Raw genomic sequence first — 18,766 nt, 5'->3', positions numbered from 1 at the left:
TGGAATGTCGCCTTGACCACAGCACCACTTAAGTACATAGACAATGAAATCCCAAACACACAAACACACATATGCACCAGCACTCAACATCTAACACTACATCTTTCTATCTCATAGTAACAGGTGGAATACCAATATTATGATTTATCTGATAAGTACGGTGGCAGGTTCATCTGGCTAGTGTTGAATTGAAAAAAAACAAACATTTAACTCATTCCAACATGCTATTTGACTCTGTTTTAGAGATTCAGTAGATAGAAAGAGAGAGGGAGAGGATGGTTGTACAGGCTCTTTATGTGTATTCTTCCCCTCTTCCTCATTCCTCTGTTTGTGTGTGATTTGTTTAAGCTCACTGGCTCTCACCACAACAAAGACCTCAAAAGAGAGCACGGCAAAATAGTGAGTTTGAGTTTCAGTGGTCTGGGAATACTTTGAAACCTGGCCGAACACACGCACACGCACACACACACACACACACACACACACACACACACACACACACACACACACACACACACACACACACACACACACACACACACATGTTGTGTTTCCATGTTTTATGGGGACTTTCCATAGACATAATGGTTTTTATACTGTACAAACTTTATATTCTATCCCCTAAACCTAACCCTACCCCTAAACCTAACCCTCACAGAAAACTTTCTGCATTTTTACCTTTTCAAAAAACATAATTTAGAATGATTTATAAGCTGTTTTCCTCATGGGGACCGACAAAATGTCCCCACAAGGTCAAACATTTCGGGTTTTACTATCCTTATGGGGACATTTGGTCCCCACAAAGTGATAAATACACGCTCACACATACACACACACACACACACACATACACACACACGCACGCATGCATGCGCACACGTTTACTTCTTGCATCTGGGGACATACTAAAAACTTGTTGTTATTTTTATAGAGGTAATACTTTTGCCTAACCCTAACCTACAAACCCCCCACCACCACACCCTTTAATTAGTATTTTTAATTTGTGAGGTTTTGCCAGATTTAGCTAACGTCTGGAAACAAATTTGGCCTAACGTTTATAACTAAATAACCCCTAGATTCAGGGTCTGCTTTAGCAGTACACTTGTGTCTTGTGTCTCTGAACTAGTTTGTAATTGGAGGCTAAATCAGTTACTCAGTTGTCCAGACCATCAACCAAACAACCAATACATTGTTACGATCCTAACTCACATATTTAGACTCTCAATGAAAATTGTGGATTGCATTCTAATGCTAGCAACAATAATAACTTCCTATGCAACACATTTTAATTACTTAAATTGATAACTAAATGATAGATACATTATATACAGTAGATCATTAGTACATTCATATAGTTATAAATGTCATGCATAGCATAGAGAATCATGGGGAGGGGGAGTAACTCTCGTCACCCACTTGAATGGCTCAATGTGTCTGATATATAATTATATGCATGACATAGATCTGTTAAGTATTACAAAATGTTTGTTAATGACGTATTACACTGAAGGCCTCTTACAGTAATTGTGAGCACCTCCTCTTTCTGCCCTGACCTTAAAATACAGTAAGCATACACCTCCAAGCATTTCTAGAAATTTATTTTTGAAGTGATTGAGCATGCTTTTCAAAAAAGACAGAGGTGGAGAGCTTTATATTTAGACTCATCGTATCAGTGGAATTTCGACTGGAGTGGTTGGGTGACGTTATTCACAGCCTGAAGTATGATGGATGGATTGCAGGTGATTGTGCATGCTTCCTCTGTGATTGAAGTGTGTTTGTTGCGAGGTCTCTGCGGTCCCAAGGCTCTTTGAATGTTCCCCAACTGAAGTTAGTGTCTAAAGGACAGTTTCTGGATGAGGAAGTAATATCCTGTGCAGCAAAATATGTGACATTATTATTATTATTGCCAAAGCAGAAATTAAGGCTTTTGTCACAGTATTTCAGAGTAAATGCCTGTTGATATGAACTGATCCTGATATGTTTTATAAATAGTTTCAGAGAGAAATTACACTTATAAGGGCGCTGATGGTTTTCCTATTGGCTTTCAGAGCCTGTCAGGTTTAAGCAGATGGTATCGTGCTCTTGCCATATTTAACAATATCTGTTCAATGACAATATTTTAGGTACTTTCTATTGGAAATAGCAAGTACTTCTTGCAGTGGACTTTCTAAACTATTTAATTTAATTTAAGTTCTACTTCACAAATCTTTAAGGGAGGATCTAAACACTGTGACTCGTGAGCATAAATCAGACGTGTATACAGTATGCATGGTGAACATTTATGATCCAATGATGAAACGGAAAATGATAAACAGATTAACCGCAAACTACCGCGAAGTGTCTACAATTGCACTTTAAGTGTAACTATATTCAACGCCACTGTGAAAATTACAATGAAAATGTCATCATTTTATTTTAATTTTTTTTTAATTATTTATTGTATTTTTTTGAACACTTTATTTTGAAGACATTTTGCAAAAATGAAATGGTTAGTAAGGTTTCCATTTTCATTTTATCATATAATAAACATTGAGGTTGTATTGTGTTCGAATGAGTGAGTGAGCTCTGTCTTATCGCCAATCTACATGTTTGATGAGCCTATAGTGTTCTGTTTGTGTCTGGTGTGCATGTGAGAGAAAGAGACATTGTTCATGGTCCTTTCATAAGCCAAGCCTTTATAGTCTTTTATGGTGCCCACAGCAATTAGTCCAATTAGTACTGAGCCTTAATGAAGTTTATGCTGTGGTGTGTGCGTGTGTGTGGGGGGAATTGCTTCATGTTTATACCCTGCCCTGAAGCAGCACATTCATCTTACATAATGCTACATGCCTCACAAGCACACACAGAATTTCTCATATCTGTCTGTTGACTCACTGTTTCTTCAGTTTAATCACCCTCTGTCTCTAACCCTTTTTTAATCTTTTTTTTGTTTTCATATTCTGCAACTAAACTATGTTTTATTCCTCTTCCTTGTACCGCATGATCCAATTTATCACAGTGATGTCATCAAATTACATTTTCCAAAGGATATTATTTCATTCTTACTTCTATATCTCGCATGTTTTCACTCTTCCCAAGCACTGTATCTTTTCTCAAAGGCATGAATATTTTTTCAGCTCAGTGAGGAATAACAGGTTACACCGTAGTGAAAATGTCATCGGGGCCTACGTGCTCAGAGGAGATGCTCCACTGTGTAATCCAATGAATCTACAGTACAGTGGCTTGAAAGGTCACTGCTATGTTATGTAGTGTATGCATGTATGTATAAGCATATAGAGTTTCAAATAACATAAAGCACATCACAGATCTATTCTATTCAATGCTGTAAAAAGAGTTAACCTGTAATTGTTACATTAAGAAGATATTTGGACACTTTTGTTGGTGTAACCAAAGGTATTCAGGCTGATTCGGAGATGTAAAATTATTTGTTTGACTCGAATCAAACCAGGAAATTTTTATTTTACCACACAAAGCACATTTTTAGCTTGACTTTTTCTATTCTATTCTATTCTATTTTACTGTACAATGGATAATCCTGTCTCAAAAATTTGACAGGATAAGCCATATTCAAAGCCATTGTAAATTAGCGATACACACAGCTGTTACCGCAAATCAATTCCATATTAATGTGCATGTTGCCACATTTCTTGTTTAACTGTAAACAGATTACAGATAGGCTTTTGAAAAATAGTATTGTTTATTTTAATAATAATAATAATTATTATTATTATTATTACATAATAAACAAAATATATCAAATAGGTGTCGCCATCACCATTTTATAAAAGCATAAATTTAAATTCAACCCATTGTAGTTTTGTAATCTGACGCATTTCTGAGTAAAACAGCATATTCAATGAGAAAAAAATATACTCTTTGTGATTTGATTTTATAACTTATTTCTAACAACATCCCCTAACCATGGTAAAATGAATGTACAATGCACAACTCATGGCCTCTGAGAGACTGTAGATTGTCATTTTGGATTTTACTTCATCTAAAAATACTCTTTTAGGCCAGCACTGTTTTATTAGCCTTTATGGTCTTGTTTTTCTTTTTTCTTTTTTTTTTGGGAGATCATAAGGGCAAAGCTCAGGAAAAACAAAAGTGCCTGGTTGCAGTTAACCAGAATATCTGTGGTCAGTTGAGAAACCAAGAGAGCATTCTGGACCCATCTATAGAAGCTTGGTATTTAACCATTCAGAGCCCTTCGGACTCCCTTCTGCAACCCTTGACACAACATTTTCAAGATATGGGGCTTTGAAAATTATCCCACAAAAATGTACCAAGCAAATATCTTGGCACTGTTTCAAAAGCTCGTTCCGAGCAAAACAAAACAGATTCTTCCTTATTTGGATGGCTCTTGAGTTCGGCTGGTGGTGTAAGGGGGACTCAGAGACTTGCTGTGTCCATGTTCAGATTTATGCATGACATCTGGCAAGATCCAGTTTCCATTCTGAAAATTGAGTACAATTTGAATTTACATAGGTGGTTTGAATTTGGTCAGTTGTGGAATGTTAAAGGGTTTGGATAATTCACCCAAAACTGAATTTATGTCATCGTTTACTCACCTTCCTGCTGTTCCAAACCATATAACATTTATTTCTTCTATGGAACACAAAAGGAGTTGATAGTCAGTACGTTTCAGTCACCATTCATAGAAGACGGGAAGTCATAAAGGTTTGGAACTAAATGAGTAAATTATGACAGAATTTTACTTTTGTCTGGACTACCTAATAACTAATCAACTTGATGTGAGAAGAAAGGTAGACTTAACCTTCCAGGAATAGCTTCCACTTACATAGTTCCTAACTTATCAAAGAGTGAAAACCATGAGTACTGATAGGGGAGTCTGATAGTTAAAACGGATTATCTACTGTTCTTTTCTCGTACAGCTTTAAATAGGGGCCTGTGCACACAGACACACACACACACACACACACACACACACTGATGTATTCCTACGTGGTGACAGTCTGTGAGCCTTGTGACCATTCCCCTTTTAAAAACAAACAGTCACCCTATCACAGTCGCATATTATTTTTAAAGGTCTTCTGTCTACATTTAAGTATCTTGAGCATGCTTGGGTTCACAGAACATGTATGTCATGTTTGTGTCTGTCCCTGTCTAAAAAGACCAGCTTAAACCTTGCAGCCAAATGTGGTTTTCTGGCCTTAGCTGGTTTGTGCTGGCCTAGCTGGTCTCCAAGCCTGGCTAAGCTAGTGTTTTGTTGTTCAGAATGCTCTTCCAACCTGGTCATCAAGTTCCCAAAACCCCTCTAAAACCATCGATACAGTCCAGCCTATTGAGCAAATGCTGTGTTTTCACTATTTCTTACATTTGTGGGATTTGTTGATCCTGCAGACTTAAACATTTGGTTTTCTGTATGTATTTAACATTGTTGTGCCATCGGCATGTTTGAGTCTAGTTTGTCTTTGTTTAGTTGCCATTTATGGGACATTGGATTTATTTTGAGTGTATGTGTGTGGTTTCCCAAGATTCCTTGAGAATATGAGGATAACACATGAATTGACTGCGCCGTGCTTTACATAGGGTTATTCCTGCATGTGGTTGTGGCTTTCACCAGCATAGGCTTTACTATGTCTGTCTTAGTAGCAGCAATCTGGATCATGTTCCAATCACATTGGTTAAAATAATATCAGGCAGCTCAGAACTGAATTAAACTTGACTGTTGGAGCTCTGCTTTATTTCAGAATGCTGAGTTCCTCAGTAAAAGGAATTGTTCACCCAAAAATGAAAATTCTCTCATATTTACTCACCCTCATGCCATCCCAGTTGTGCATGACTTTCTTTCTTCTGCAGAACACAAATTAAGATATTTAGAAGAATTGTTCAGCTCTGCAGGTCCTCACAATGCAAGTGAAAGTGTGCCCATATTATGAAACTCCAAAATCCACATAAAGGGACCATGAAAGTAAACCAGTATTACGTAAGTGGTTAAATCCATGTGCTCTCCTGAGAATGAAAAAGTGAAGGTAAAATTGAAATTGACTGAGCAGGGAGAACTGCACTTAAATATGCACCCACACACAAAGGCATAGCAGCCAGGGGGGGCGTGGAGGACACGTCCCCCCCACACTCTTTAAAAAAGGCGATTTGGTCCCCCACACTTTTCCATGCTAAACCCATACCGATTCCAAATGCTGGATTTGTATACTGTATTCTTTGAGTTTTGTTACTTTGGGCTGATTGATCAACCATCCGGCCAATCACAGATGAGTTTCATGAGCCGAAAAATCCTTACATTATTACGTTAAAGTTGCTTTCAACAATGAAGGTTGATCAAAATGAATAACGTAGAGATGAGGAACACACAAGTGAGAGTTATTTATCGGCATATTGTTCTTGGTTGGCAGCATTACGTGAAATGTACTGCAGAAAAAAAACAAAGAATAATACTTTTAAGCACACATTGTAAGTGGAGTTTATATCAGATAGAAAAAAGATGGATCTGCTGTGTTCATAGAACACTTATGCATTTTACGGAAGTCAATACAAAGTTAGACACGCTTTTTTTTTTTTATAAATGAAAGCATACAGATTTTATTAAAACTCATAATAATAAAAAGACTGTTATTGTTGTCTTTTGATAAAAGTCATGCTTAGCAGCCCACAAACTGTAGGGAAATTATAAATTCCTTATAATGCATAAAACCTCTACTAAATTCTCTTTGTAGGTCTGTAGAGATGCACATTTTAATGGATTAAAATTTTTATTTCATCCTTGATTCAGTGACTAACTCATTTCACACAAGACATCTCCAGGTGGCATCACCAGAGATGGTCACTGAATCATTAAATGGATCCACACATACACAGTTTTAAAATGACAGCAACGCCCCTTTCAACACGTATCATATTGCTTCAGAATATATGGGTTTAACGACCAGTCGTCTGGAGTACTTTTATTTTGCCCTTATGTGGATTTTGGAGCTTCAAAATTTTGGCACCCATTCACTTACATTGTTGATTGTGTTCAGCAGAAGAATGAAAGTCATACACATCTGGTATGGCATGAGGGAGAGTAAATGATAAGAGAATTTTCATTTTTGAGTTAACTAACCCTAATGCGTTCTATTGTTCTGAGTCACTCATTAGTCAATCCATCAACCAATTGTTATCTCTTCCCTAATCCTGCACCAGGCATGATAAGAGGGCCTTTGGGTAGTACACTCTGTAAAATGTGTACATTAGCTAATGGGGTCTTACATCCACTTGCATGTGGTAGGAAGTCAAAAATTAAAAAGTGTTCAATTTTATGAAAACGATATGAAATGAAAATGCTGGACAGCAGTCAACCAAAATTTGCAGATCTTTTAATTATATTGCGATATTTTAATTCAGATTCAGCTTCACTTAATTCAGTTTGCTTGCTTTCATTGTAACCAGAATTGGCTGGGCTTACAAACGTGTTTTAAATGAGTTCTGTCGCATTCATCACCTTAAGCATCACATGGTCAGGATGAGAGGAAATGAGCATGTTTTGTGGTAAAAAGAACGGATGTGTGATAAAATACCAAAACACTTAGACAACAATAGTATCCTTCATTCCTACAGACTCTCTGCCAGACACTGATTTCTGTAGGAATGTCTGTATGATTCAATGCAATGAGATTTTGTCCTGTGTGATGATGTCAGCTGGAATGTACATGTGTACAGAATTAAAGGGCCATTTTATCAGTAATGCTAGTTTACATCCCCAAAGAATTTACGCTGTGATCTTATTTCTAAGCTACCTTTTCTGTACTGATCTCTGTCTTTTATTTTCAGACCCGTATACTTTAATTCAAAACATTAATGCAGTTTACATGCTGAGTCCTGTGCCAGACAGTTCACTGCACTAATAGGAAGTAGAATGTGGTTTGTGGTATACGGCTCAAGCCACTAATGAATCTCTGACAGATGGAGGCAGAGAGTCTCTGTTGTTTGGATAGGGATGGAAGAGGCAAGAGCATTAAAGCATCTACATAACATTTAGGCTCTATTCCATAACCTAGTGAGCTGCCCATTGCCTACATAGGCAAATAGGTATTCTATGGCAGCACCTAATTGAAATGGTGTGAGTGATAAGTGAACACATAAGTGGCTGATTTCAGTAGTGTAGTCTAGCAAAACGCTGTGGTGGAATTTTGGCCTACTCTTCTTTGCAGAACTGCTTTAGTTCAGCCACATTTGAGGATTTTCAAGCATGAACTTCCCGTTTGAGTTCCTGCCTTAGCATCTCAATCGGGTTCAAGTCAGGACTTTGACTTTTTTGAGTAATTCAGAGGTGGACTTACTCCTATGCTTTGGATCATTGTCTTCATTCATCTGGCTACATAATCCAGTTGTGCTTGAGCTTCAACTCATGGACTGATGACTGGATGTTCTCCTTTAGGATTTTCTGGTAGAGATCAGAATTCATGTTTCCTTTAATTATTGCAAGTCACCCTGGTTCTGGAAGCAAAGCAGCCCTACACCATCACACCACTACCACCATGCTTGGTATGATGTTCTTTTTGTGGAATTCTGTGTTTGATTTACAGCAGATGTAATGGGACCCCTGTCTTCCAAACAGTTGCATTTTCGACTCATCGGTCCACAGAACATTCTCCTAAAAGATTTGAGGATCATCAAGTTGTGTTTTGGCAAAATTCAGATGAGCCTTAATGCTCTTCTGGGTTAGCAGTGGTTTTCGCCTCACCACTTTTCCATGGATGCCATTTTTGGCTAGTGTCTTTTTGATAGTGGAGTCATAAACAGTGACCTTTATTGATGCGAGAGAGGTCTGTAGATCCTTGAATGTTGTTCTTGGCTCATACATGGATGAGCCATCGCTGTGCTCTTAGAAGAATTTTGGAAGGTTGGCCACTTCTGGGAAGGTTCACTAATGTGCCAAGTTTTCTCCATTTGGAGATAATGGCTCTCACCATGGTTCTTTGGAGTCCTTTAAAATAGCATTTACATTTATATTTATACATTTGGCAGACGCTTTTATCCAAAGTGACTTACAGTGCACTTATTACATGGACAATCCCCCCGGAGCAACGTGGATTTAAGTGTCTTGCTCAATCACACAATTCTGGTGGCTGTGGGGATCGAACCAGCAACCTTCTGATTAACAGTTTTGTGCTTTAGCCCACTATGCCACCACCACAAAAAATAGCTTTGTAACCTGTCCCAGACTGCTGTATTTTAATCACCTTTTCACGCATAATTTCTGGAATTTATTTTGTCTTTGGCATAGAGTGCTACTGGGTGAGACCTTTTAGCCTACTTCATGCTGCTGAAAAAGTTCTATTTAGGTGTTGATTTGATTGAACAGGGCTAGCATTAATCAGGCCTGGGTGTGTCTAGTCCAGCTGAACCCCATTATGAATGTAGATTCATAGATTTGGGGATTTAGTAACTAAGGGCAAATACTTTTTACACAGGCCCAGTTGGTATTGGATAACTGTTTTGCTTCAATAAATAACAATATCATTTGTTTATTAGTTTATTTGACAGGGACAATCTGTATTTTGTGTTTACTCAGATTGCCTTTGTTTTATGTTAGATTTTAGAAATCAGGATGGGGAAAAATACTTTTCCACAGCACTGTATATAATAGCAACCATTTGAAACTCACGATTGATTTCAGTAGTGTTTGACATTAGCATAGCATGTTGCTTAGCAAATAGCTGTACTATTAGGCACTTACAATGTATGAATTAATAAACATTACATTTATATAGCACCTTTCTGACACTACATTCAAAGCGCTTTACACAGCGAACATGGGACTCTCCTCAACCACCACCAGTGTGCAGTATCCACCTGGCAGCAATAGTGCGCCAATATGCTCACCACACACCAGCTATTGGTGGAGAGGAGAGAGTGGAGTGATACAGCCAGTTAATGGATGGGATTATTAGGAAGCCATAATTGATAAGGGCCAATGGGGGGAATTTGGCCAGGACACCAGGGTTACACCCCTACTCTTTTCGAGAAGTGTCCTGAGATTTTTAATGACCACAGAGATTCAGGACCTCGGTTTAACAATGGAAGTGAATGGGGCCAAAGTGTAAACTTTAAAATACTCACTTTACTCAAAAGTACAATCAAAAACAATATGCGTGTTAACAAGATTTTAGTGTGATAAAAACTTTCCATAGACATAATGGTTTTTATACTGTACAAACTTTATATTCTATCCCCTAAACCTAACCCTACCCCTAAACCTAACCCTCACAGAAAACTTTCTGCATTTTTACATTTTCAAAAAACATAATTTAGTATGATTTATAAGCTGTTTTCCTCATGGGGACCGACAAAATGTCCCCACAAGGTCAAAAATTTTGGGTTTTACTATCCTTATGGGGACATTTGGTCCCCACAAAGTGATAAATACACGCACACACACACACACACACACACACACACACACACACACACACACACATGTTGTGTTTCCATGTTTTATGGGGACTTTCCATAGACATAATGGTTTTTATACTGTACAAACTTTATATTCTATCCCCTAAACCTAACCCTACCCCTAAACCTAACCCTCACAGAAAACTTTCTGCATTTTTACATTTTCAAAAAACATAATTTAGTATGATTTATAAGCTGTTTTCCTCATGGGGACCGACAAAATGTCCCCACAAGGTCAAAAATTTTGGGTTTTACTATCCTTATGGGGACATTTGGTCCCCACAAAGTGATAAATACACGCTCACACACACACACACACACACACACACACACACACACACACACACACACACACACAACTTTAGAAACCCACACAGACCTCACATTTCTCTAATGGCACCAACACACATACATATACACAATCGCAAAACAACCTCATAGATTCCTCCTCTCTCTCCCACTAGTTTCACATACCATTTTAAGACTTCCTAAAGACTAATTCATTTCAAATCAGACTAAACATCAACATTAATTTCAGCACAAGCTTGATATTGCTCTCCCCTGTTTTGTAGATCTATCATCAAGTTATGTAGACTAGATTTATTTAGCTGACTTGAATTCTCTCCACCTTTAAATCTGTCATGGTGGTTTTAAAATATTCAAAATCAAATTGTTTATGTGCAGTTTGCTTGCGGTCAATGGTGGACTTTTCAGAGCAAATTTATTTATGCCTACAAGACACACACACACACACACACACACACACACACACACTCACACATACACACACTCACACATACACACAGCTGATTCATAGTTTATGACTGTTTTACATTTAAATGTAAAATGTAACAGCTGTTATATGGCCTACTAAAAAATGACCTTATTAAATGGACATGATTTTGCCACCAGCTTTGTCATATACTGTAAAGACGATGAAGTGTCACAGCCTATAAAGAGATATTTACAACCTCCCATAGGAAAATACCATCAATACAAGCCATGTTTGCCTAAATACATTATAATTCTGTATGGATTAAGAATTACAGCCAGTCATTTTGTGTAGGCTGCCTCATTTGAATGTGTTTAGTGCACATGATCAATGAGATCACATGCAAAGTCTAGTAATGTTGAACACATATTGTTTAAGGCTTTTTTTCTTTTTGCAGAGTCTCTTTTGCATTTCATTTACAGATATCCTAGTACATAATGCAAATTGAATGCATACATTGTACATTAAAATTGTCTTTTTCCAACTAAATTTCCAGCAATGGGATTATTGCAAAGGTCCCAGGTTCCAGACAGTCTTTAGAAAAACGGTGGAATTGGAAAGACTTGTACATGTAACCTGGTCTCATAAGAATATGTTACTATACCTACATTTTCATTGTACTTATTGCAGCAGTTCATGGTGAAATAAGCTCAAGGGGCTAAAACCACATGTTTTAAAACCATGAAAACATTAATCACAAATAAAACGGCAGATTATCGTAAACAATTACTTTACATACTTTTCCTCACACAATGCTATCTTATGACCTCAAAACACGTGTACTATAATGCCTGACTTGTAAGTCAATACATTGTAATATGTTTGCATTACATAACCAACTACATTTAGAAGCTTGTCCGAATATGATGAAATCACAGTGTAGCACCTTAAAACTGATTGCGCGTCTAATAATCAAATAAAACTTTGCATTTGCGGTGCAAAAGAATGGACTGTTAGTCCTGAAGTGATGACACACTAGTCAAAAATGTCAACGGGGTTGCTTCAGCAATTGTGTTTTTTTATGATACTATCGTTTGGTTTAGGTTCAAGGATTATGGGTGGCAAAGTTTTAGAAATCAATTGAACATTAACCTAATAAATATCTGTTTGGTAGATATCGCTTTTATTGCCACATATTGGACATTTCTGCTCTGAACTGCTGTGATACGTGTAAGAAGCAATGTAACATTTATGTATCCATACAGTATAAGGGTTTACATTTTAGAAGTTGTCCAAATGTCTGTGCAAACATACAAAAATGTCAAAAATACCTACAGATACTAATGAGATCACAAAGGTATTTGGGGAGCATAACTTTAATTGGAATTGTGAATTGAACATCATTACTAGCAATGAAAAGTAATAAGAGATCACAAATACATAAGTGGTGAAGTTTTAGTAGTTTTTAAGTTTTAGAAGCTGTAATAGGTGCTGCCTAATACTCTTAAGTACTTTTGAATCATTTTAAATGCATGGTTTTTAAGGCTTAAAGGAGAGATTGATGGATGCCTGTAAATGTATAAATAGCAAATAAATATGCAGTGCTTTCAAATGAAATATTTTCTGTCATGTGGTACATATCGATGGTCTCATGGTTGTCTGAACTGCACTGAATCAACTGTCAGTTCAGTTTCATGCAGACATACTTGGTTCATGAGCATGGGCTGTTTAAGAGGCATGCAAGAATTTGATGATGGATTGTCATGATTTTTCCTCCCTATACACCCCTGAACCTCCCTAGTCTATCTATTTCAATCCTTAACTAAATGAGAACGATCCCCAGAGAGACACAAACACACAAGCAGTTAGTGTATTTACTTGTTCCTTAATGTGATCGTACAAGAGGTCTTGACATCTCTGTTTATCTAATTAACACATCAGAATTGGACTTAATACAAGCATATTGTATATCACATGCCTATGTATGCGTGCAGCTGTTATGATGTCATTGGAAATCTATCCCTCATGCCTCATTGCATGGTGATCTATGGTGCCGATATTTCAAAGACAGTGTCCACAAAAGTGATATACATGCAGAGTTTGAGTGTGTGTTGAAGAGAGAGCTTAAGAGATTTTAACTGAGGGCATTAGGTCCAGGGCCGGCCAGTCCTACAGGCAAAACAGGCGGCCGCTTAGGGCTCTGAAGGGCCTAGGAGCGCCCCGCAAAGGAGCGAACATGTGCAAAGTAAATTAACAAGTTGTAAAATGAAAAACATTGATGATTTATATTTAGGCAGACTTGTGGTTTATATCACTCACACTCAGGAGAGTGTGCTACATACGTCGAGCTGATTATTTAACATACAAATCACATTTTAGGTTTAAACTGAAAATAACATGTTTTTAAATAACAGCACTCATTTAGTATAAAATGAGCTCTGAATAATCCCTAAAAGACAAATATCAGAAAGTTACATCAAATAAAATAACAGCTGTATATCTAAAATCGGCAAGAAGGAAAGCTAATCAGTACACACTAATCTCCATAATTTATTGCTGGGAAATGGAGCATGGCTTCTTATAACAGTATTATTGGACACAGATCGCACGCCTTGCTGAATAATGTACACGCTTGACAGAAACGCAGGAAGTAAGTTATAAAAATATAACTTTAGTTTGAGGCTTATTTTGTGTAAAGAATAGCAGAAACAGCGCTTGACCAATCATTAGGGCTTTTCATGTTCTCACAAGAATAATTTTCTGGGGAAGGAATTCAGACACTGCTGACATAAATATGCAAAAAACTCATAAAGATGAAAAATATGTGCAATTAATCTGGAAAATAACCAAACCATCCTATCTGCAAAGATCTCTGCTCTCTAAGAGGTATGTGTTTATACTTTACATTTGGTTATAAATATATATTTTGGGATGTTGTGTTTATAGGCACTATTTAAAATATGTAATTTTATTTATAATAATTTCTACATATATTAGTCCAAAATAAGCCAAGATTAATAAATGCTAGAAAATTCTATTATACATTGCTAATGATACCTAATGCAAACGTTGTAAATTGTTACCCAGTAATTATCATACTTGCAGTTTCCATGACCTCATATTAACTGAGACATTGGTTTACTTCTAGAAAAAAGTTGAAATGTGATCAAAACAAGATGGTGACTTGTCACAGCATCTAAAATGCACATATTCCCTTATGCATGCATGTACATTTTAACCAAACATCTTCATGTTGGGAAAAAAGCTATTGAAACACATTATTTGGAGTCTATAGAGATATACAGTATAGTGCTTCTTTTTTAGTGCTTTCTATTTAAAAAAATCTGCTCATCAGATTTACAAGATATGCTGTAAAGGATGGCAGGTTTCTATCCTTCTGTTCCAGCCAAGCTGTTCGGTTGTGATCCACTGCTGAAGTTTTGAGCTCTAGTTTAGTTTCTCACAATATAAGTGCAAATCCCTCTGGGTACACTTGAGTGTGACAAACATTGAATGCCGTCCGCAGCTTGTGTTTACAGGCAATTAAGCTGGCATTTCCGTTATGTAATGAACTAGCTGAGCTGGCTGAACACTTCCCCTTGAATACTGTAATTCTCCATTGTTTGACCAGCTAGATATTTGTGTTTTCAGATAGATTTGTGCAGCAAATGGCCAGGTGTAAGTTAATGTTTTTCATCAGCTTAGTAGACCTACGGGTTTTGTCAGTAGATGCATGTGTTTCTTTGCATGTAACAGCAGTTTTCATGACATGACTTACACGCAAATACAGTGCACAAGTTGCCCTCATTCAGAGCAGGGCCTCTGTAGTGTAAAAACTGAACTAGCCCTCATTTAAATTTACATGTGTGAAATGTTGCATTACCCAGGGTTAAAGTTTGTCTTAACCCAGTGTTTAAAAAAACGATAAACCAGGGTTAAGCACAAAGTGAAAAGCCATATGGATTTTTTTGTACACTTTAAATTGTTAGCTCAGAGCCATTTTAACCCAGGGTTAATGTAATGTATAGGTTATCGTGTTACATGTTTCATACTGTTCATACCTTTCCCTCAGTTAGTAAATTATACTATAGCCTACCTTTAGCACCACAATTTGGGCTTCATAACCCAGGGTAAGCAGCAGTACTGACCCCCTTTAAAGAATTAAATGTAGTGTTGTGAAGTGGCCGTGGCCGAGCGACGTCTGTGAAGAGAGAGGCCAGAGAAGGAGAACACAGCTGTGTGTGTGTGTGTGTGTGTGTGTGTGTGTGTGTGTGTGTGTGTGTGTGTGTGTGTGTGTGTGTGAGCGTGTATTTATCACTTTGTGGGGACCAAATGTCCCCATAAGGATAGTAACACCCGAAATTTTTGACCTTGTGGGGACATTTTGTCGGTCCCCATGAGGAAAACATTTTTTGAAAATGTAAAAATGCAGAAATTTTTCTGTGAGGGTTAGGTTTAGGGGTAGGGTTAGGTTTAGGGGGTAGAATATAAAGTTTGTACAGTATAAAAACCATTATGTCTATGGAAAGTCCCCATAAAACATGGAAACCAAACATGTGTGTGTGTGTGTGTGTGTGTGTGTGTGTGTGTGTGTGTGTGTGTGTGTGTGTGTGTAGAGAGAGAGAGAGAGAGAGAGAGAGAGAGAGAGAGAGAGAGAGAGAGAGAGAGAGAGAGCCGAGTGTTCTACTTAAGTAATACTCAAACTGACATCAGACAATCTCTCGTCAGGAAAACACTCTGAGTGCCTGATATGTGTTAATTTTACAGTGCACTACACATATTCATTTCTCACACATATTTCACTCTCTTAGATCACTATCTGTATTTGCAAACATGAAGCATAAGGTATGGAATGAATGTGGTGGGATCTAATCATAGCATCTGTATCTGTCTAATGCTGAGTAATGTAGCCACATAAACATGTTTGCATGATAACAGCCAGCGTTATAGGAATATTACAGGTTCAACACAAGTTTAGCTCAATCAACAGCATTTTGGCATAATGTTACCACAAAAATTAATTTAGATTCGTCCCTCTTTTTCTTAAAAAAAAAAAAAAGAAAAAGAAATCAAGGTTACAGTAAGGCACTTACAATTGAAATGAATGGGGGACAATTTTTGGAGGATTTAAAGCCAGAAATGTAAAGCTTAACATTTTATACAAGCACTTACATTAATTATTCTGTTAAAATGTTTTATAAATATTTGAGCTGTAACCTTTTTTAAATTGTCATTTTAGGGGTTTAGGGTTTGTTGACATCGTCATAGCAACGAAGTTGTAAAATTGGTTATAACTTTATACAGAAAAGGCTATCCTTTTGAAACGGTGAGTATTTTACCATTCACATATTGGCCCCATTCGCTTCCATCACTGTAACCTGTATTTTTGCTTTATTAAAATAAGAGGGAAAAGTCAAAATAATTTTTGTCGTAATCAAAACACCACAAATGCTGTCGATTGAGCTTAACTTGTGTTGAACCCGGATTATGCCATTAAACAATGTAGAATAATGTTATGTTATGTCATTCTACATTAGATCAGTAACAGCTGAGAATCCCCAAACATACTCCTCACAACAACTATAACTTCTCTCATATTCCGTGAGGTTAGCAGAAAGCAGACATAAAACATAATCTTATAAAAATAAGATGCAGTTGTCGAATGCCCCTTTGCCACTGATAGATTTAAAGCCTGCCAAGAGGGGCATGTTACGCTCAGAGGTTGAAAACGCTGTTAACACTATTTGTCTCAGAATAGCTGAAGACATTGCACCACTGTGGTCTTAATGTGACTAATTGGCCATATTAACTGGAAATTACTTTGCAATGTACAGTATAGGCCTTTGGATGTAGCTAGACAAGTGATAAGCATATCTGAATATTGATACTTCCCATATCAAAAGGATCAATCCTCATGTAAAAATCTCAATCCTAAGTATTTTTTAATATTAATAATTGTATTATTTGGTTACAGGTAGCATGACAATTAATCTATCATACGTTTGAAGTGTTTAAAGTTGATATGATTAATCATGATACATTTTTGTCATTAATAAATGGAAATGATAATGAAAACGAAAATGCAGTTTAGGTCTATTTGATGTTTTACTGGGTTTTTATTGTTCAATGGCTATGATGACCTATTTAATCCCCAGAAATCAAACACCCCATGGGATAAAATGCCTGGTCATGGATTGCCTCAAAGTATGTCTCATCACATTTATTTACTGGCTTTGTTCTTTTAAATGGTCCTTTATACTTTGAAAAAAGTTCAGAGAAAAAAAAGGACATCCTGGAATAATATTTCTAGATTGAAAAATTTTCAACAGAGCAGACTGATGTGTAAAGCAGCTGATGCTGTGAAATTTCACAAGGGCTTTATTTTCCCCCATCTTCCCCTACATGTTGGGCTCCAAAATAAAGACACTAACAGCACTAATATTAGTCTGTATGTATCTTTAAAAAGATAAAGACTCTGGGTCACCAATCCTATCACTAATCCTATCAAGTCCCCATCCCATTTTTGCTTGTTTGTTTGTTTCATGTTGACTTTAACAATTCTCATCATTTATCACCTGCCCAATAAGCATTCTCTTTAAAACACATTATTAGGCTTTTCACACAATGCTGGGTTAATGTCTTTTTTTAACCCAGGGTCAAGTCTATGTGTAACATGTCACTGGATCAGTCGGAAGGAGGAAGCGGGACATGGCGTATTATTTTCTCATTTACAATAAACAACATGGCTTTTCAACACACACACACACACACACACACACACACACACACACACACACACACACACACACACACACACACACACAGTTGTGTTTCCATGTTTTATGGGGACTTTCCATAGACATAATGGTTTTTATACTGTACAAACTTTATATTCTATCCCCTAAACCTAACCCTACCCCTAAACCTAACCCTCACAGAAAACTTTCTGCATTTTTACATTTTCAAAAAACATAATTTAGTATGATTTATAAGCTGTTTTCCTCATGGGGACCGACAAAATGTCCCCACAAGGTCAAAAATTTCGGGTTTTACTATCCTTATAGGGACATTTGGTCCCCACAAAGTGATAAATACACGCACACACACACACACACACACACACACACACACACACACACACACACACACACACACACACACACACAGACAGACACTGAGGCCTCAGTTTCTAGCCAATTTGATACACATCAATAGTATTAAAACAGAATATATTCACACTGAATATATATTAATTCATGTGATTTCTGTTCCTACCTGTAACTCGTCTGGTTACTTTTAAAGTTTGACAATTAAGTTAAAATGAATTGATTTTGGAATGATTAATTACATGTTGATGTGTGTTACAGGTGAAAGTGTCCTTCTTCAGAATACAGTTGGGTGGAGATCTTCATCATGAACACAGGTATGCAAGTTATTTCACAACAAGACCAAAGTATACATTTGTATATTTTATATATCATTGTAATTAAGGCTGTACAATATGGACAAAAAATAAATAAATCATATTGCGATTTTTTTTTATAGATATTACGATTGCGATTCTAATTGTACATTTTACCTTCAAAAATTTAAGTTTTCAAAAACACAATTGTCTTTGTATAAGTGATAGATGATAGC

General features: G+C 36.8%; 1 protein-coding gene across 9 annotated transcripts in view; it reads left to right on the top strand.

The window, feature by feature from the left end:
- The window catches only part of LOC127651753 (sorbin and SH3 domain-containing protein 2-like), a 113,059-nt gene that overhangs the window by 31,466 nt on the left and 62,827 nt on the right, over nucleotides 1–18,766 (top strand). For all 9 annotated transcript variants that reach the window (XM_052137748.1, XM_052137750.1, XM_052137751.1 and 6 more), the window contains exon 2: nucleotides 18,496–18,551. In XM_052137748.1, coding sequence (XP_051993708.1) covers nucleotides 18,542–18,551 — 10 coding nt within the window. In that variant the 5' untranslated portion in view covers nucleotides 18,496–18,541. The remainder of the gene's footprint in view (nucleotides 1–18,495; nucleotides 18,552–18,766) is intronic.

This window comes from Xyrauchen texanus, chromosome 11 (genome assembly GCF_025860055.1).
Source record: "Xyrauchen texanus isolate HMW12.3.18 chromosome 11, RBS_HiC_50CHRs, whole genome shotgun sequence".
In the NCBI taxonomy this organism is placed as follows: Eukaryota; Metazoa; Chordata; class Actinopteri; order Cypriniformes; family Catostomidae; genus Xyrauchen; species Xyrauchen texanus.
This window is presented reverse-complemented; position numbering and strand designations above follow the sequence as displayed.